The sequence below is a fragment of the Pempheris klunzingeri genome, chromosome 6, assembly GCF_042242105.1.
Source record: "Pempheris klunzingeri isolate RE-2024b chromosome 6, fPemKlu1.hap1, whole genome shotgun sequence".
Classification (NCBI taxonomy): domain Eukaryota; kingdom Metazoa; phylum Chordata; class Actinopteri; order Acropomatiformes; family Pempheridae; genus Pempheris; species Pempheris klunzingeri.
Window position 1 is genome coordinate 7,252,309 of NC_092017.1, and position 20,617 is coordinate 7,272,925.

At 43.6% G+C, this 20,617-nt stretch overlaps 2 protein-coding genes across 2 annotated transcripts; both read right to left on the bottom strand.

Annotated features, from left to right (window-relative positions):
• Nucleotides 1-458: 458 nt before the first annotated feature.
• On the bottom strand, nt 459-12,313 carry LOC139202610 (cadherin-24). Its single transcript, XM_070832148.1, has 12 exons — nt 11,939-12,313; nt 8,592-8,886; nt 7,286-7,405; nt 6,771-6,938; nt 4,189-4,370; nt 3,246-3,502; nt 3,006-3,142; nt 2,723-2,844; nt 1,758-1,875; nt 1,319-1,627; nt 981-1,173; nt 459-867 (listed from the first exon to the last, which is right to left on the bottom strand). Exons 1-12 carry the CDS (start codon nt 12,311-12,313, stop codon nt 459-461), a joined length of 2,685 nt encoding a protein of 894 aa, XP_070688249.1.
• Nucleotides 12,314-19,124: 6,811 nt separating this feature from the next.
• Nucleotides 19,125-20,252, bottom strand: LOC139202612 (proteasome subunit beta type-11-like). Its single transcript, XM_070832150.1, has 2 exons — nt 19,602-20,252; nt 19,125-19,478 (listed from the first exon to the last, which is right to left on the bottom strand). Exons 1-2 carry the CDS (start codon nt 20,250-20,252, stop codon nt 19,125-19,127), a joined length of 1,005 nt encoding a protein of 334 aa, XP_070688251.1.
• Nucleotides 20,253-20,617: the final 365 nt, after the last annotated feature.

Here is a 20,617-nt window from a genome sequence, read left to right on the forward strand (position 1 = left end):
TTCTTCTATAGAATATAGTTTTGATCAGACACCTCCGTCCCATTAACCCTCTATTGTATGGTGTTGACATATTGACACACATTTTTTTTCCATTATTTCAGCAATTCATGCAATAGATGGATAAAGATTCAGACAAAATACAATATTTAGTTGTAGCGGAGTCAAATGGCTTGCTGATATAATCAATAAAGGGACCCCAAATCTTAATATACTTACAATATAAGTTAACTTTGCGTATTTTGGTGAATTTAGCTTAATCAATTTTGTGCATTTTTTTGACCAGACTTAAATTTTCAGATTTTGAAATGACTTCAGAAATTGCATAATTAGTTACGAATATTTTAGCCTGTGCTGTAGAGAAACACTATTATTCAGTTGCTTATGTAATTCAAATCCTCATGGCCTTTCTTTGCTTCCATATAATTGCTGCATATTTGTATCTGTAAGTATTAACACAATTATCTGACCTTGGCCTGCTCCTCCTTCTCTTTTGAGTCTGCAGTGTTTGCTTCACTGCCTTCACTTCGATCTGTGATTTTGCTCTTGGCCAACATGTGTTCTGCTTCGTAACTACCAGGGCTCATCACAGGGGAGCGCAGCAGAGGCTCAATTGTGCTCTGGTTCTGGATGACGAGGGAACTGCCGACATGACCTCCGGTGAGCCCGTGGGTCAGCTGTGTTAGCTGCAGACCCGCCTCCAGTGGTCCGACCGGATAATCTCTGAGAACAGGCAGCGTGTGGATGCCGTAGCAGAGTCGTCCGTAGAGCGGCGCGGAGCCGGGCCGCTGCTGAGGGTCTAGGCCGGGACGCGGGTTACGACTCCAGCTGTACGTCCTGGCCCTTGGCGGATTCTGCTGGGTGTACCATCTGTGCCGAGAGATAAATGTCAGAGAAGCACATGGTCATGCACAAACATGCACACTCTCCCATAAGCCACCATCACAAGGATAAACTTATTTTTATTTTTGGGAACAGCTCACATGTTTCTGTTGTTGTGCATGTGCTGTATTCTGTGCATGCTCTGCAGCGCTGTAATGTCAAAAGCTGCGGTGTCTGCTTCCCCTCCCCCCTCGTCATCATAGGATATGATGTTCTCCCTGACATCATCCTCCTCGAAGGGCGAGTGGGAGTCTCGCTTCTGATGGCGCAATGACAGCGAGAGTGCACACACCACTAAAGGGCAAAGAGGAGACACATGACCACACACTCTTCAGACATTACAGAAGCAGCCTGACACAACTGCTCATCGTCTTTCAAAAAAGTCACAAACAACATATTTATAGTGCTCCACAGACTTCAGGAAATCGACCAAACCTACCAAGCAGAGTGGTGACACATGCCAGCATGGCCAGCAAGGTGACCAAACTGAAAATGAGAGATGTAGAGGCGGACGGCATGGGGAGACAAACCATGTGTCTCTCCCATCTCCTGTCCCTCTGTCTCCCCCTATCCTCGGTCTGCATGCCCCCTCGCAGACAGGGACAAATGGTCACAGTGACCGTGCCAGTGTTGGTCAGACCCGAGGCCCCGTCGCGCAGCACAACTGGCACGTAGAGGGTGAGTAAGGATGAGGAGAAGCCAGGGAGGGGCTCCAAGGCTGACTGGAGCACCAGGCTGGCTGTCACACCTGATAATGTGGCAAAAAAAACACACACACATCAAACACGGTCACTGCACAACAAGCTTGCACCAGTTTTGGCTGGTGTCATGTGTCTGGATTGTGCATGAAACAGAAAAACAGAACCAATTGGTGCAACCTCCAGTTTCCCTGATGGTGAGGTTGAGGGCCGAGCTGGACTCTGGAGGGATGCTGAAGTGGATCGGGGTGTCCTGTCCTCCTTGGTCCCTGTCGACGGCTCGCAGAACCTGAACTACCTGCATAGCAAAGATAAGGATGCTTTATTGTATATACTATATATAGAATTGTATATACTTTTGATTTTGACTATTATGAATTTTCTCTCTGTTAATATTGAGATATCTCAGTGAATATTCTAAAAAAAATAAATTAATATGAAATATGAAAATCACTCTTTGGTGGAACTGCTGACATATGCAACATGTGAGGAGGTGTGGACATTTACTTACTTGAGTTTGAGGGTTTGTGAGGAAAGAACTTGGGATAAACCGCTCGATTATTTGACCACAGAAACAAATTTAGGGCACTATCATGCGTCATACGCCCTTATGATTTTAATAGAATCAGCCCTCATAATTTGACAGTGGAGCAAGCATAACTATTGCAGGGTGTATGGAAAAAGGAAAGGTACAGCATGAATGTGCATGTGAATGACCTTCTTCATTAAAACAATGTTAGTTTGTTTGGCTGCACTGTAAACAGATGCACCAGTTGCTCTTCTGAAAAAACACAGCTGCTGCTAAAATAAATTTTAAAGTCATACTAATATTTTGGTATTTCAAGACTCCCAGTTTGGTGCAACATGGACAGGGTAGTAGGGCAAGATAGTCTTTATTAATGTATAAATGTTTAAAAGAATATATAATATCCATCATAACTGCTTATAGTAGATGAAAAATCTACAGTACTTGTAAATGTAAAGCTGAGATGAGGCCAATTTTCTCCCATAACACAAATTTCAACAAAACAAAACTGAAATAAATAAATGTGAGAAAGAGGAAAATAGTCACTTGCAAGAGCTTCAAACAGGACGGATAAAACAAGTCGAATATAATATCAGGGAAAAACAAAACAAGAACAGACCTGACCAGGGGCACTGGAGTCACATACAGATGTTGTGTACTGTCTGTCCAACTCCGGCGCATTGTCATTCTGGTCTAGTGTCTCTATGGCAACCACAACCCTTGACACAAGATTTGGGTTGTCTGAAAGAAAAGAAAACCAGCACTAATGTTGAAATTATCACTGAACTTCTGTGATTTTCCCTCCACACTATGAATTCCCAACTCCAGGCGGTGCTTTCGGTGAATAATGACTCTGGTATGCTCGCTGCTTGTAGCGCCCAAGGGCAGAGGGGCTGACATACCCCTCTGTGTGGCGATGACTGTGATATTATGCCACTGCTCCTGCTCACGGTCCAACTCCATCACTGTGCTGATAACGCCCGTGTCAGAGGCGATGCGGAACAGAGCCTCAGGGTCTGACTGAGGATCGATGGAGTACCTGAGATACAGAAACAGGCAAGAGGCGAGAATGGGGAGGAAAAAGACAGGGAAGTGAGCCCTGAGTGAGCGACTAAATGAGAGAGTGATGGTGTGTTAACCACCTGATGTTGGTGCTTTGTCCTGTGTCTGGGTCCACAGCATACACACGGCCAACAGAGCAGACGGGGGGGCAGTTTTCAGACACGTCCAGATGGTACCGAGCCTGAGAGAACTGTGGTGGCTCATCAGCATTAAGGACCATGACCCGGACTGTTGCCTGGTCCTTAAAGGGGCCTTTCCTTAGGTACCGGGCATCCACTATAGGGTTGGCAACTTCCACAGAGAAAGTGTATGAACTACGAGTCTCATAGTCCAGCAGCTGTGGGGTGAAGAGTAAAGCATAGACTAGACGTTATTGAGGGCCTCTCATGTATCATTCATACGTATATATGTTGTTTCTTTTGTTGTTCACATACAGCACTTCATTATTCATTTCACATACTTTTTATCTCATTCTTTTTTAACTCCCTCTTTCTTTTTTTTTTTTTAATCTCATATACAGTGTTCCATTTTGGAGTTATTCCTTTCTTAATTTTTTGGGTAATTAATCATCAGCCTCATCTTTCCTCATCCTTGACAACCTCTTAATTTAAGATTTCACCGAGCAATAATTACCTTTGAATGCCCAATGCTGCTAAACCCTCAAAAGTAAAAAGACAAATTCACGGCAGCTGTCTTTACCATTGCCCACTCACTTCAAATTAGCTACAAATGTTTCACCAGCTGCTTATTATTTCACTGCTGCTAATTAATTTGTTCGTGTAGAGCCTTGAGAGTCTGAACCTGCCAGTAAAAGAATGCGTCTGAGTGGAATAATGAAGTGTTGAAATTACCAAATAAAATTAATTTGCAATACCAGTGTTTAATCTCCTGCAATGTGGCACATTAGATATTTTTCTCATTATGTGGCTATTTGAGCAAAACCACCTATATGTAGGTATTATGAGAACTTTTATTCTTAATGAACCACGGTCGCTTTACACGCACGACTGCCCTGCCACTCACCTTGTTCAGCACAATGACAGCCTCCTGGTCTCTTCCACTTATATTGAATGTTTCGGCCTCCTCCGTGTCGAGGATAGTGAACTCCAGCTGTGCGTTCTCTCCCAGATCAGGGTCAGTGGCGGTGAGACGGCCCACCTCCACACCTGGTGCTGCTAGCTCAGATATGGAGAAAGACCACGCATCTGCAGAGAGGAAAACAATGAATATAATGATTCTGAGCACTACACTACGCACACCTACACAGCAGGATGGTGTGTGACTCACAACACAGTTATTAACACAATAGATGTGACTATTATGTCTTTTATTCGCAAAAACTGTATTTCATGGCCAAGTTTAAAGGAATTTTTGAGGCTAACTTAACACATGACTCACAGTACGCACTTCGAAGGAGTAGTTTTTGGTCACTGTAATCAATCCACATGTCCATAGTGGCTGTGCAGAGATCCTTCATAACGCTATTCCAATGTAAGTGAAAGGGGGGGGGGGGGGGCAGTTGAGGCTGAGCTGAAGCTAACATCAAATCAAATGAGTACCATTCAAGGTTATACTATCTTAAATGTGGAAATCTCTCTTTGTGGGAATGCACATTTTTTCCTTGCTGAGCTGCAGTGTAGAGATAGTAACACAAAAATAACTTTCAAAGAAACTCATCTAATATGACTAAGTCAGACTGCTGAAGCCACATATTATCTTTGGCTGAACTTTTAAATGCATTTTCGCACAGAATATGGACTGTGGTGTTGGTCCTCCATCTCTTATATCGCAATTGTGTTAGGAAGTGATTTGTTTTGGGCCAGTGGGGATGTGGGGTGTGGGCATGGGCATGTTTTAAAACATAAATATGAAACTATCCTATAAGTGTCCTGCATTAGTACTTCACTTTACGTCTACATTGTATGCTACTAATGATCTTAATGTACGTGTACAAATTTAAACTCTGTAAATGATTTTGGCCAATTACTGGACATTTTAGACATTTTCCCTTTTATGAGCTGAAATCATTAGTCAATCAGCAGAACGCATCACTGTAAACCAACTAAATACATCATAGTAAATATCAGTGGCTTTTGAAGGATTGGTCCGATAAAGCATGCAATTTAAAGACATTTCTTTGATATTTTCTATCCATTTTATGGACCAAAGGACTGACACTGAAAGCAAATGTAAGTTGCAGTCATAGTTTTAGCCATGCTAGTGGCTTTTGGGATTGCAATGCCGCTCTGTAGCTCCACTACTTTGATCCAGCCGTCTGAATTAAAAGAATAAATTAAGCGACTGAACACTTAGTGGTTCTGGGAATGTGTGAGAGGCTATTTTAAAGACTAGACAATTAATTACAACTGTTAGTTGTTACCGTAGATTCTTTGATTAAAAAAATAGGTACCAGCTCTATTAACACCATTACTAATAAAGCTTCAAATTAACTGCCAGCTATCTGTCCCATTCTGTTATTGATGAATCAGGAATTGTATCATCAAACTGAGAATTGAAGCTTTGCTGAGATGATCTGTTCTAACGTTGCTGGTTAGCTTGGATTACACTCTGCTCACATGCACCAGCAAGCACGAGAAGGCAGCCAGTGATCTGTGGCAGGTCGTGTCATTTACTCAGCACATGATGACCTAAACATCACTTGTGATGCTGCCCGGCAACAAGCTGCAAATTCATGCGTCTGTTTTAATCAGCTCTACCTTGCTGATTGTTTATAATTTAAATCCTCAACGTTATGAAGATCATTAAAAAACCACACCCCTCGCATTCAAAGAGCATGCTAAATGAGCTGTTTGCTTAAATTGTGGCATTATTGTCACACAGAAAATAATGACCTCGACTACGGTGGTGGGGGTTGGAAGGTACACTCAGATATCAGTAAATAAATAACGCAGTGCTGGCATTTGAAAATATTAAATTACCTCTATAAAGCACTCTATTGCAGCACCATATATCAGCACGAGGGGAGGGGGATTTAAACATTAAGATGAATGGCAGTAAGCAGAGACTGTCAGGAAGAAGAAGAGGGGAAAAGAGGGGAAAAGAGCGAACAGAGGAGAGGTAGTATATAGAGAAATGCAGTATATGTCTCAAAGTGTTAGCCACATTCTGCAGTGATTTTACTGTCTATTGAAGCAGAAAGCACTGAACTTTAAGATGAAATATTAATAGCATGGAACAGGGAAAAGCTTGGATAAGAAAAAGCGGACATGATCTTTCACTCTTCTACGTCAAGGCACAGTCCATTTAAATCTCAGGGACCAAGCGGGAGTGTTTGTATGAATGTTAATGTCAGTCATCTTGGCAAGGGTTATGTTATTTTGACTGATGTTAAAAACAATGATTAGGGAGAGTGTATAAAATGAAAGAGCAATGCGCGACTGACAAGCTACTCTAGAGCCGTCTCATCTCCAACCTGTCAAGACAGCTAGGACCCAAAGGAGGCAAAAAATATCAGACTGCTGTCACAAATGCCATTACAAGATGTTTAATCATTTTAATCTGTAGAACACACACACGTATTCTACAGCTGAAGAGATTGAAAGCGACCGCCAGTAAAGTGGTGATCTGATAACAGCAGTGCTTACTCCTTCTGAAGTGGGGGGGGTTGTCGTTGACATCGCTCAGCTTCACAGTGATGGTTGTAGTGCCTGATAATCCGCCCAGATGCCCCCCCATGTCTTTGGCCTGAAGCACGACCAGATACTCATCCCGAGTCTCTCGGTCCATGTCAGGTACTGCTGTCCGCAGGACGCCTGGTGAAGACGACAGCGGGACGTAGACCAAAAATCACAACAGCAACAGATTTCACTGTGACACAACGTCTCTGGAAATCACCATCAAAGCAAGTCAGATGCATATATTTTAAAATTAGGACATTGGAAAACATATGACTCCAGGCCGCTTCAGCTCTTGAATGTATCATATAAAATGTGAGTTAAAATGTTCTTATCCACATTGGACATATGGCAGCAATGAAACAACATATGATTTACAGAGCACTGGGATTTACTGCATGGAGTGTAATCATCAGCTGCACAGGCATTTAATGGTAAACAGCTTTGAGGGGATGCATGGATGTATGGTGAGTGTATGACCAGACCTGTCTGAGGGTCCACAGAGAAATAGTCCTGGCCCTGGGTAATGGCGTACACCAGTCGGGCGCTGTTTCCATATGTTGGATCATCAGCGTCTTTGGCTGTGACTTGGATTATGGACGTGCCTGTATACGAGGGCAGGAAATGAAGGTGAGAGGTCAAACAGCCTTTTACAGTATAGTAGTTAAAGCTGGTGGCCGGTTCATAAGCTTAGAGTGCTAATCCTCCCAAAATTGAATATCTAGTACTTACATCTGTAGGGTTTAAACATTAAAGCACTTCTCTGCTGTCTATCTATATGCACAGTATCTTCAAAATATTCATCTTCTAGACAAAATGTGATTAAATACCCTGTTTTCAGCTTGAACAATTGCCCTTGAATATCTGGAGCTGTGCCAGCAGCCGCGTATTTAGCCCCATATTGGTAAGAGATTGTTTGCCAGATACTGAGGATGTGTTTGGACAGTGAGGAAGTCGATGTTGCTGCAGGAGTAGGCTCAGAATTGGACTGATAAGGCGATTAACTGATTAGTTGATTGACAGAAGATTCAATCACTCCATTCAGTTACTTTTCAAACAAAGGTGCAAAGCTCTTCTGTCATACATAGTAGTTTTCTGGGTTTTGTAATGTTCCTTATTTTATACACAAAAAAAATTATTACTATTACAGATTATTTGATAAAAATAATCATTAGCGTTATGCATTATGTAGGTTGAGAGGTCTTAATTATTTTAGTCCAGTTAGCTGTGTGGCTCCGTGGTCGGCCCACCACTTCAGTCCAGACTGAAATATCTCAACAACCATTGGATGAATTCCTATAAAGTGTTACAACTTTGGTGATCCCCTGAAAAATTGGCAAATGTTAGCATGCTAACACGGGAAAGCAAGACGGTGATGGTGTTAGCTGCTAAACATCAGCATTTTAGCATCGTGGCTCCAAGCAGGTTGTGAATGATCAGTGTCGTCCCAGGGCTGGTGGCCTGCCATCAGTGTGGGAATGACGTTAATGGGTGAATGTGAACGTCGTGTCAAAGTGCTTTGAGTAGTCAAAAAGACTAGAAAGGCAGTACACAAGTACGGTCATTAGCATGCCAACATTAGCATTTAGCTTAAGCATGTAGATTTGCCCAAAATCACTCCCTATTGTTTTCTACATTATTATTGCACTAGAATCAGTGCACACTATTTTATTTGAGTGTCCAAATTCGAATAAATTCCAGTTGACCTCAGTTGCATGAACACTATTGACATTTTACAGCAACCTTTCAAGTGTTTTTGGGCGGGTTAGAATATTAGTGTTGTTTTAGTACCTATGTTGGCCATCTCCGGCACCATGGCAACATAAGGTTCACTGGGGAAGACAGGCGGGTTGTCATTGATGTCCTGCACTCTGATGATAAACTCAGAGGAGGGCTCCAGGGCTCGGCCAGTCTGACGGTCTGTGGCTGTTGCAATGAGACGGTACTGGTCCTTCTCCTCACGGTCTAGCGACTTGGTGACATGTATGTTTCCCGTGTTGCTGTCAATAACAAACACAGAGCCCACCCCCTCTCCCTCCAACAAATACTTAGTGTGGCCGTCTCCTTTGTCCATATCTGTGTGCAGCTGGAAAATAAAAACACAGACTAAATTACTGCGACGCCTTCAAGCAACATCGCTTTGAGACACAGGGTGCTGATGCAGGTATCGCTCATTAACACTCGTCTATCTGTCTGGCAAGTACACTGCAAACATGACTAGGTGAAATGGGTGATTTATGTTAAGGGATATGCTCAGTGAATTTGAAATGAATGGCACCAGGTGTGGAAGATACATATGGGACCAGGATGAGTACTGATGCATACAGCTAATTAACTCACTGGACCAAACAGGCCATCAGGGGTTTGCTGAGGGCAAAATCACATCAATGTGGACGGCGGCCCTGCAAATGTCCTACATGTATGTCACAGAAGCATTCTTCTGACATAGGCCCTATCCATCTGTAAATCTTTGTCTCTTCTGTCCATCTGTCCCTTTCTTCCCCTTCTTATACATCCATCTGCCTGACTTCCCTGTACCTAAACCACCTCTTTTTCCAGTCCTTGTTTCTCTCTCTCCCTCCTTTTTCATCAGGTTACCTCCGTTACACAGAATGCCCATCTGCTCACATTTCCCATTCCCCCGTCTCTCTCTCTCTCTCTCTCTCCCTCTCTCTCGTTTTGCTCTCTGGTGCAGAATACTTGTTTGGTATTTAATGGCAGAGAGGATATTAGAGTGAGCTAGATAGGTAAAAGGCCAAACACACAGAAATAGAAAGCTAAAGAGATTACTCAGCCTTCATCACACTGAGCTTTCTGACCAGGAACCTTCACATCTCTCTACCCTTAAGGCGCATCTGCACATGCTCATAATCCACGAGGCTTACTCACAACCTCTGCTGCGGACCTCAGATACTCATGAGAACCAAAACCTTGATTTCAATATTCAGCTGCAACAATGACTGTTTAAAACACGACAGCAATTTAAAATGAGCCTTGAAAAGCATACTGGTTTCACTACAAGAAATATACGCAACAAAGAAATGAAATTGCTTATATGAAGATAAGTGTAGAATTAGTCAAATATTTCATGTGCTTTAGGCAGATACATGAAATTATCTATATTTTCCGACAGAATGCATGTTAACACCACATTTACGTGCAGAGTGTAATTCATACATACTGTGGAGCATGCAAGCAGAGACCAGGAGAAAATGTAAGATTAGCGTGTATTCTGTGTGTGTGTGGTGTGTATTTCTTAGGAGGATAAAGTTGGGGATTATAGAAACTCATGATAGCATACCCTACAAATTGCTAGATAAGAGACTCAGGGTTTTTTTAATTCATCCCTACACCCACATCCCTCTCTCTCCTTTCTTCCTTAAAGCTAGCTTCGATTTTGATCCCACACTTCACCACGAGAGACATCTTTGTCAGAGTCTCTGCCTATCTCGCTCCCCTGCTCTTTGCCCCCCCCCACACACACACTCCCCACTCCTCTTCCACTCTCTCTTTCCATCCAGCCTTCCTCTCCTCACTGTCTAATTGCTGGCTTAGTCCTGCTGTGCTTCTGTCAGCATGGAAAAAACAGTCGCTGTGGGAAAGAAATTTATCCACCCTGTACAAACAAAGCTGGAAAAAGAGGAAATTGTCTCTTCCAATTCCTTTGTCACTTTCTCCCCTTCTCTGTAATCGAAATTTTACCCTCCTCTCACTCATGCAGTACATCCACCTCTGGGTTTATATCAGCTTCGCACTGCTTTCTTCAGCAGCCAAATGTGTCCCGTTTTGCAAGGGCTGAGGTACCTGTGATTTGAACTGTTGATAACTCACCTAAACCCTTGCACTGGCAATGGGTTTGAAAAGATCATCCCTTTATTTCTGGCTCACAAACTGAGTTGACTCCGAGTGCAAAACACGCTTCCAACCCCCTCGCAATGCAGAGATGCTTTATTACATGAATATCAACATCAAGACTGTGTTTGCAGAGGAATGAGCAGTCTCGCGTGTCTACTGATTGCTTTAACACCCCTCCCTGACTGTATCAATAACAACCAGAGAGGAAGATTAAACATTTATGAGGTGTATACTGCACTGGTGAGAATCCAATCTAGACTGTCACTATAAAGTATACTGCTAGCTACAAAGTGGCTGGCTGCATTCCCTGTTTGTGTTACAGCTGATATAATCCCACTCTGAGTATACTGTAGCTGCCAGCAGCTGCATTAGTGTGGAGTGCCTGACTGAGAAACGCTACAAGTCAACCCCTGGGATCTGAGCGGTCCAGGTGTGCAGTGGATTAAATCATCTCAGACACTTTTCATGTTGCGACACCGACAGCAGTTGAAGGTTGCTGGTGTGGCGACTGTAAAAACTCAAGAAAGTGGCATGATGAGTGTGTGTGTGTGTGTGTGGGGGGGGTACTGCTGCACCAGCACTGCAATTATACTGGAGTTATATTTGTGCTTCGTTTCTGAGCACTTGATGGGACATTTTGAGAGGTTTGCAAGCACGTAAATTATATTTTGTGAAGAAATCATGCAAAGGAAATGAATTTATTTAGTCCACAACAAATGTGTGTTTGCTCAAAAAAAATGTACAATTTGCTGATTTCGTAATCTCCCTGACACTTGGACACTCATTCGGTGTCTGTGTTCCTCTCGACATCACTGCTCTGTGTGCTCTCAGGTTTGCTGACTCAATTGAATGCACTTGTGGAGTGAACTGACGTGAAGGCGCGTAAATCTAGCTAGTTATATAAACATGAAACTCAACTCAGGGCTCTGAAAAGGAACTCCATTGTGATTATAAAACCTTGGCTGTGCAGCATTCTATCAGCAAGGTATCCAAGTTCCTTTGTGAGCAACTCTACATGTGTGCAACATACCAACAACGCTAGGCTGTAGGTAAACAATGTAACCAAGGCTGTTTAAACTGTATAAACTACTTATGTGGGCAGGAGGTGCTTCCAGTTCTGCCTGAGCTTCCCTCCTCTCCTAGTAACCAAAAATCAATCCGACTGGAGACAAAACAGCCATTTAGAAACGTCCCATTATGCGCTCAGGGATGAGACACAAATATGACTCCTCACAATCAGATGCAGGTCATTCACATGCTGACTGGGTGTGACGACAGCTTACCCGTCCAATGAGCACCGGCTCGGGCCCTCTGTACTCCTCGATCACAAAGAACTGGTTCCAGAGCCAGCTCCTCCGGCGCCGGGAGCGAGGCTCTGACCGACCATCTTCAGACTCCGTGACCCATTTAGCGTGGCCCCGTTTCCCATCAGGCACAACGTCACTGACACCTGCCTCCAAATGAAGCTCCGGCTGGAGAGCGTAGCCCTCCTCTGAACCCGGCACCAGACTGAGAGCTTTAATTACACCTTCAACCTCTCCATTAGTCAAATTGCTTCTTTTCTCGTGGTTTCTCAGAGTGAGTTCAGGGCTATGTTTAGGTTCTAAGGATTTGGCAGCAGATACGGGGTCTTTAAGTGTGACTGTTTGCCTCACCATGTTGTTTTTAAAGTCAAAATCATTAGGTTTCCTGTCATTTAGTCTGAACGCCACATTTGGCAGGGTTCTTACATCATCTTTTGCATTTTGGAGCTGGCTCTCTGATTCTTTGAAACTCACCAAAAAGTTGTCCATGGGCTCTGGGTGAGGTAAAATTGGTTGTCGTTTGCTTGATATCATTTTCAAACCTTGGTCTTCTGCAAACAGGCCAACAGCCGCTGACATGCCGCTTCTTTCCCCTTCCCAGAGTAAAAGAAAGAGAAGCACAATGTGTGCTGCCATTGCTGAGATTAACCGACAGTTTGTTAGTTAATAACAGGTGAGTGGCTGATCAGATACAGGCTCTCGTGATTTTCCATCTCGTGTCTTCTACTGCGTCAGATTTCTTCTCCCCAGTCTTCATGCCACCTTCTGTCCTCACATTTCCCCATGCAGTACACATGCTGCACCTGAGAGGAGACATAATTAACGGGATCTTGACTCTATTCATTTAAATGGTAAACAAGTGGAAAGACAAATAGAAGTAGACATCTTATTCATTATCTGGTAAAGAGGAGGTTTGATATTTTGAGAGTAATTTGTAGACATAATTTATCTCCTGGTCGCTTATCTGAGCTCTTTGTCAGCTGCTGTAAAAATAGCTGCAAGTTTTGTGCAGAAACTATGAACATTTTGGCCTGATAAGAAATTACCCAAAAAACTTCCCTCTATACCAGATGCTGTTATATTCACATTATTGCTGTTGTCACTGCTTATGAGTGTAATCCTGTTATTGATCACTAAGGCATTCTCTAAGATTTAAGCGTGCTCTTAAAAGATTTCAATTCATTTTGGAGCCCGAGGGCCTGAGGTGGAGCTCAGGTGCTTAACTGTTTCTTGCCACAAGACAATTGCCTGGACGGCAGATGATTGATGGCACCTCTAAAGTTGGTCTCCCCCATGCTTCAATGCCCAGTCGTGAAAAAAATTCCCCTTAAGAGATTAATTGGACCCATAAATAATTTAATCAATGACTTGTCCTCATTTCCCAAAAGTTTAATGATCTGAGTTTCGTTAGTATTTGAGTCAGATCCCGGCCATTGATCTTTGAAATTTGATGTACTGGAAAGTGTCAGCAGCTTAACAAGACTGAAACTGTGTAATCGCAGTTTTTCATCCATGTTTTACCTGCATCCATCACTCTGCCTCACTATTTCCTACAATTAATGTCAATTTTCTGGCATCTGTTTTTCACCAATATGCACCCATGGAGACAAAAGCATTATCTCTCCTACTCTCTCTCCCTCCCTCTATCTCTCTCTCTCTCACACACACACACACACAAGCTTGTACCTCTACACTTGTGAGGACTGTCATTGACATAATGCATTCTCCATCCCTTACTCCGAACCTTAACCTTAAAACCAACTCTTAACTCTTAAACAGCTCTTTGTGAGAACAAACCACTCACTTTTTGACCTCACTTTCCAAAAATGTCTCCTCCTACTCCCAAAGTCTAAAACATAGCTGTACAAAAACACAAACACACACACACACACACAGTGCAACAATGCATGAGTCATAGGTACACAGGGATGTGGTCTTCAAACAATTTCAATAAACTTTTCATGAATCTTATGAACAGATTTATAATGAAAAATTAAAGCTTTAAAATTCAAAAGGAAAAAAATCCCCATGCAACCTCCTGTGATATGCAAATACTGTGGCTAACATGACATGAATGACATAATGCATGGCCTCATCTGCCTTCCGACTACATAAATGTACAGTGAAATGTGTGCTTTGATTAATTTAGATGCAAATAAGCGCAGAGTGGGCCTATAGTAACGCACAAGCCTTTGAAGGCACTGTATAATATGAACCATAACATGATCTGATACATCCAAATTGATATGCTTTATATGAAAGGAAGGACACATGAAAATGAAACCAATGTTCCTCTCTTTTCCACTCCAGATACTGACCTACTTTATGAAAAGTAAGCTTTAGAATACATTCAATTTGAGCATTTGATCTTTGCTAACAGTAATAGTAATTACTACTGTCTTTACATCATTTCCTCTTAAAAGGAAATTCACCCTTGAGTTTTTTTTTTCTTCTTCATTTTGCAATCCAATTACACCAATTCCAACATACACTATGCAATGCTTCCTGTTCAGCATCTGCTTGCCATCATCTTAAATCTAGCAAAATACAAGAGGTGGTTCTTCCAAAACACTTTTGTCTTCCTCAGCTATTGTGTATTAGCATAGAGTGAGCTCACGGCTTACATTTCTCCCTGCTAGCTTTGCTCTAAAACCACGTTGCCAGCAGTACATGTCATTCACTGTTGTTTGAAGTCTTTAGAGTATGAGTGCGTACGAGATATGTGTGAAATGTAAGGCAGGGATAGAGGATGAAAGCGTGAGGACGATTTGCTGTTGCCGGCTCAGAATGGAATGATGAGTGGTGACATAGCTCTAAATTGCAAATCGCTGTTTCAGTCTCACTTCACTCTGCATCGAAGCGCTTCGCTGCAACTCGGCTATTTCATTTTTATTAAAAATAGCCTGTGCATGTCAGGCCTTTTACATAGGGAAAAATGCTAGATGGAGGCAAAGAGGGAGTGGGTGGGTGGTGGGGCAGGGGGAGTGAGCAGCCTGCATTGGGACAGCCTGGCTGTTTTATACGGCCAAGACGTGGACCGATTCTGCTCCATTTGAACATCTCTGGCTTCCTCTCTCTCTCTGCCATACGTCTTAATGCTCAGAGACCTCTAATCCATTCTCGCTGCCTCTCGCCTGCTCAGTTGCACACATGGAAACCTCTTAAGTCTCTCCAAATAAGACTGGTGAGGAGAGGCCCACTGTACTCAGCACATCAGTCACCTCATTGTAGTGGAGGCTTGACACTCAGACAGCTTAACCTTAAATGATACCACAGCGTAATAGCTGTGCTGAGCAAGTGTTCAGCCATGGCGTGCAGCCATTTAACATATAAAGATGCCTCTGTGGTGTGTGAGATGATTATTTCTTCTTTGGCATCACACTGCTCTGTAAACACAGAAGGGCACTGCATTTCTCAAAGCACATGATGGCTATTTCAGTCTCTGCACACACTCTCTCTCTCTCTCTCACACACACGCACACAAACGCACAGGCACGCACGCTCACATCTGGACAGCTTATTAGCATATCTAAAGTAGGGATACACCAAACAGCCCGGAGCGTGACCTTGTCTCGTTAGAGGAAGCCAGAAAAATGACCTACTTGATGCATGTTAATGTGATTTACACACTTGGGCTAACTGTAATAATGAATGCAAAATATTGCTGTCGGCTGACCAAAGTCCAGCGACCCCCTCATCTCTGCGTCCCCGCGTTAGAGTGCACTGCACACGGGCAGGTGAGGATGGCGCGCAAAAAGCGAGCGCACGCACACGCACACACACACTTATACACACGCGCACGCACACGCACGCTACCTAGCCGGAAAACGGGAAGGTGAGCGCTGCGTTATTCCCCGCACCATCTGTCCGAGCTTGGCGCTCAGCAAAGACGCCCCCCAAACACGGCTTCTCCCCTCCGGACCTCCCTCTCTGCCTCTCTGCCTCTCCGCCGCGTGTTGTGTCACCTGAACGCGGTAACGTCGCGCTAAATGTTTGTTTGTGCTCCAAACTGACGGTGAAACAGTTTGGCACCGCCGCGCGGTGGCTAAAGCCGCCTCCCCCCTAAAAAATGAAAAACTGAGCCATAAAGTAGAGAGCCGAGCCGAGCCGAGCCGAGCAAACTTGTCACTGAAATAAACTAGTGAACCGGGTTAAAAAACAAAAACAAAAGTCTGTGGGTAGAGTAGAGGAGAGCTTACCGTGTGTCTGCGGATCTGCTCCGGTGCTTCGGTGGTTTAACGGAGCTGAAATGATCCAACGTGGGAAAGGATGCCGAGGTTCATCTGAGCTCAATGTGAGGTCTGTCCACTTAGCCCACTCTCCCTCTCTCTCTCTCTCTCTCTCCCTCCCTCTCTCTGTTTCTCTCTCCCTCTTTCTTTCCCTCTCTATTAGTTTTTAACTGTCTCAGAAATGTCTCTGAACCCCCCCCCCAAAAAAAATCCAGTTACTTATGAGGATACATGTGACCAAACCGATATTATAGGTTGGCTCGGTTTATCCTCCTCAGTCCTTTTAAACTCACAGCCTTGGTTTGTAATCATCACATCTACTGTCACCGTTTGAACATGTAAAGCCCCTCCAGTCGTTCTTTCATTTCCTTGAAGAAGTCCAGTGTTCAGTAATCTGCTTAAGTGTGCTGCAGCCGGTCTGAACGATCATCCTCAAGAATCCAGCATTTTCCCAGTTGCTCCAGCCAGAAGCTGGACCAGAAAACTGTTAATCAAGGTATGTGTTAAAAGATGCATGTTCACCATTAGTGTTGTCCCACTTGTTAAAAACACGTGTGAAGCGTGTCATTGCCACCTTTGTTCCCACTTGAATAGGCTGTTTTCCGCATTAACTTCAATGGGCTCTTCAGGATGGGTGTTTTTTTTTTTTTTTTCTGAGAAATTGATGATCAATTTAATATAAATGACATTCAGCTATTCAATCTCCTGTAAAGTCTCAGGGGGAAAAAAACAACTTAAGAACAAGTCAATATCAATTTGTACTCTCTAATCCAAATTTCAAGGATAAGTGTAAAAAAAACCCACATAATTTCACACTCTGTCTATATTTATTAAGTCCTTTAGATGCCCAAGATCTAAATATTAAACCTAATTTATCAGTTTGGAAACCGGCCTAACACGAGATTACCCTCATCATATTAGGCAATGTGATATTTTTACACTTTGATGTATTTTATACCATTCTTCCCTTGATGAAAGCAGCAGGGCAGCAGAATTACATACTTTGAGCGTCTCAATGCTGCAAAAAAGTGATCAGTCATCTGCTGAGTGCAATCTTGTTTTGCACGTCAGTGTTTCTTGATCATTCTCGAGTCCTGTCTTCTGACTAAGACGCGAGAGAGAGTCTTCTAAACGAGTGGTGGTGAGACAAGTGTTCACTGATATGACTAGAAAGCAGACTTGCAACCCTGAGGTCACTCCTCAGATCCCTCGTACCCAGCTGTGTACAGAGGTTTATCGGTGCCAAATCTACCACGCAAGCACAAAACAAAGCCAAGCCGCAATCAATCTGCTAGTCAGGATGTGAGCGCACATTTACAAGTGGAAAACATGTTCTGTGCTCCGACTGTGAGAGTGGGCTGTCAAACAATTTTTGGAAGATTTCTGGCTTTAAGGGTCATTTATTTTCAAAGATCTTTCCGACAAACGAGGGAAAAAAAAAACCCAGATATATTGATGCATCTCAGAAGGCAGGGCCTGTGACATTTCACTTCTTGGTCAAATCCAGTGGAGTTTGCTCTGCTCTCAGCTGGAGTTTGCATGCGAGCAGCAGAAACTGCCAGAACTGAACAAAAAGCTTTGAGGAAGGCAAGCAAAGGAAGCCCTATAATGCCCACTGAGGCTGAGCTCGTCTTGCAGGACTTTGATTACTATCACGAATCTGTCCTTGCTCCCCCTCTGAACTTGCTCTGTGCTTTTATGTCTGTCCCTTCAAGCTTTCGAATGTGGACTATACCACATTGGTTCCCATTGGCTTTTTTTGTTTTTCACTCACTCAATAATTCTGTCATTAATGAACTTCCGAAGTTGGGAATTATGGATGAGGTCGGGGAGGAAGGGAGGCTCTCGGTTCTTACTCTCACGGCTGCAGTCAGTCATACAGTAGTGCAAGTGTAGGTTTAAGAAGACACTCATCTCTGTGATGTTGCACTGGAGATGTGCTCAGCATCATCATGCAACCCTGCCTATAATTTAGTTCATACACTGGATGACAGATATATATATATATACATATATGTGTGTGTGTGTGTACACAAGCAACTGCACACATTAGCTATTAAAAACTGGCATACACGGCACTCTTGGGCCTAACATGGCATGTTCATCCCAATGGCACTAAAAACATAGAGCCACAACCTTAAGCACCACTCCAGCATTCTGACCTGGCCCCTATGTTAAAAAGCTGCCTCCCATATGGTAAGTGGCCTCACCCTTGAAAACCTTCAGCACTGCACTTTGACTGCCTGAACTGAGGTTTGACAAGGCAGTGAGGATGAGGATGAACGGCTCTATACCTTTTTGCTCTAATATCCTTTGCAGCCATTGTCACTTGTATAATTACTGGTGTGCTTAATTTACTACCAGACTGCTCAAACAGAATGAACAGACGAGTTCAGCAAAATTTCTTGTATTCATTAATTTATTGAAGTGTCAAAGAAACTTCAGATGAATTCTGACAGCAGACACAAATCAGTTTTCAAATCTTTACTGTTTATTGCCAGAGCTGAATGAGCTCCCTTATATAAGGCAGTACATTATGACCTTCAGACTCCCGGCATTTAGATTTTTGGACTATTTGCTGTGCTTCCTTTTTTTTCCTGCTTCTCTTTGTGTTTGTGGGATTCAAACACAGGCACTATTGAGTGGTAATTATACTTAAAATGATTCGTAATGATTTAATGTTTAAATCAAAATGCCAGCCAGCAGTGTGCTGTTAGAATACATTTTTATCATCAGCTCAAACAAAACATCAGCTGTTTATCAGAGGGAACGATATGCATGCCCAAATCATTTGAGAAATAGCCTGGAGGATGCAACTGTCTGTCCTGTTCATTAATTTAGTATCTGCTGCAAAGATGCCACCACGTCTCTCCAAAATACTCCCCAATGTTTGCCTTTCTTTTCTCATGCCATTTTTGTTTGTTTCATGTTTCTACTCAGACAAAGTCACGTCCTGCCCCCCCCCTCCTCTCTTGTCTTTCCTTTTCTCTGTAATATTCCTCTTTCAAATCCTCTCTGCTCCTGCGAGTCCAACCTTTTGAGGAGATGTGATAGATGTCTACACAGTTTCCTGAGTATGCATCCCTGTGGGTGGCTCTGTACACAGCCTCTCTGGCTATCGATGTGGCCTCGTCCACTGTCAGTCCCCATTGAACCCCTTGATCCAGAATTGAGTAGGCATAGGGTGATCCCGAACCCACAGAGAAGAGCGATCCCTGCAGGAGAGTACCGTCACTGCACACGTAGCACAGACTGGGTCCAGAGAAACTCGCTTTCTCTGTGGCGAGACACTGTTGACCAGCAATCGCTGAAGAAGAGCTCAGATTCAGAGCGGCCTTTTTAAGACGGGTATCTACAGGCTTTCTTAGATCAGTCATTTGACTTTTGACTGTTGTTTCCCTGCAATCATCTACGTCTCCTCCGTCCCACCCACACAACGTGGCAGCCACACACAGCTCAGTTCCCTTAAACGGGTGAAGCATGTGGGACAGCAGTTTGGCAGCTCCCCTCGTGGACAACCGTCGGCCGTGGCGGAGCTGGTAGAGTCGTAGTTCTCGAGCCAGAATCCGTTTCCAAAGGGCGCAGTCGGCTGAAGTACCTGAGGTAGTACCCACCAAGTGACTGTGAATGGGCAGGATCTTCTGGGCGGCCGGGCACGCCACGAGCCCAGAGCAACTGGAACGAGTGTCCGCTGCGGCCAACACGCCGCCCTGAAACGTAAAAGCCAGGGTGGTGGTGCCATGAGACATGGGAAAAGGCAGAGGGACAGACTGAGAGGAGGCCAGAGGGAGGCTTGTAGGCAGGGAGAGCGATGGCAAGATGGAGTCTGGAGATGAGATGCTGCTGGAGCTCTGGACGGTGCTGACTTGCCCAAACTTAATCGGACTTTCATCCAAGTAATCTGCAACTGGTATATAAAAATTGAACAGACTAGTGCTATTGCTAAAGGGCAAGCCACTCACATAGTCATGACCAGATTTCTTTCCAAAAGCCACTGAATAGCATTTGGTGGTTGTATTTTCTAGAAAGATGTCCTGGAAATTGCACAGGTCCTGTAAAGCCATTGATTATGATTATGAACAAAAAGTCCTCTCTAAGTCCAGTCAAGAATGTTTCTCTCGGTTGTCTGACAAAGGTTTGAATGCCACCCAGAGATGTAGATTTTGGCAGCAGTCAACCTTTATATGGACAAGACCGCGTTCATTGTCATCCCAAACAACCCATCAGCAACAGTTCTCAGTGCTTCATTCCTTTTACTTTGAAGCGTGAACAGTCAGTAGCCCATGGGTAATTAGTTTTGGCTGTGATATCAGGTTGTTTTTCAGATCAGATTTCTTCAAAGTCTTGTGTGGGGGCGTGGGCTATAGAGGAAGCTGGGTGATGGCAAGGCCTTGGCTCCGGCACATCAAATTAAGTTAGACTCTTAGCT

Excerpts from the sequence above, each read along its gene's own strand:
- LOC139202610 (XM_070832148.1), bottom strand. The coding sequence starts at position 12,313 with ATGGTGAGGCAAACAGTCACACTTAAAGACCCCGTATCTGCTGCCAAA. Across the intron at positions 8,887-11,938 it reads AGCCGGTGCTCATTGGACGG|CTGCACACAGATATGGACAA; the intron begins GTAAGCTGTCGT and ends TTTATTTTCCAG. Across the intron at positions 1,876-2,722 it reads ACTCCAGTGCCCCTGGTCAG|GTAGTTCAGGTTCTGCGAGC; the intron begins GTCTGTTCTTGT and ends TTTGCTATGCAG.
- LOC139202612 (XM_070832150.1), bottom strand. The coding sequence starts at position 20,252 with ATGGCTTTACAGGACCTGTGCAATTTCCAGGACATCTTTCTAGAAAAT. Across the intron at positions 19,479-19,601 it reads GTGGGTGGGACGGAGGAGAC|TGTCTCGCCACAGAGAAAGC; the intron begins GTAGATGATTGC and ends GCTGGTCAACAG.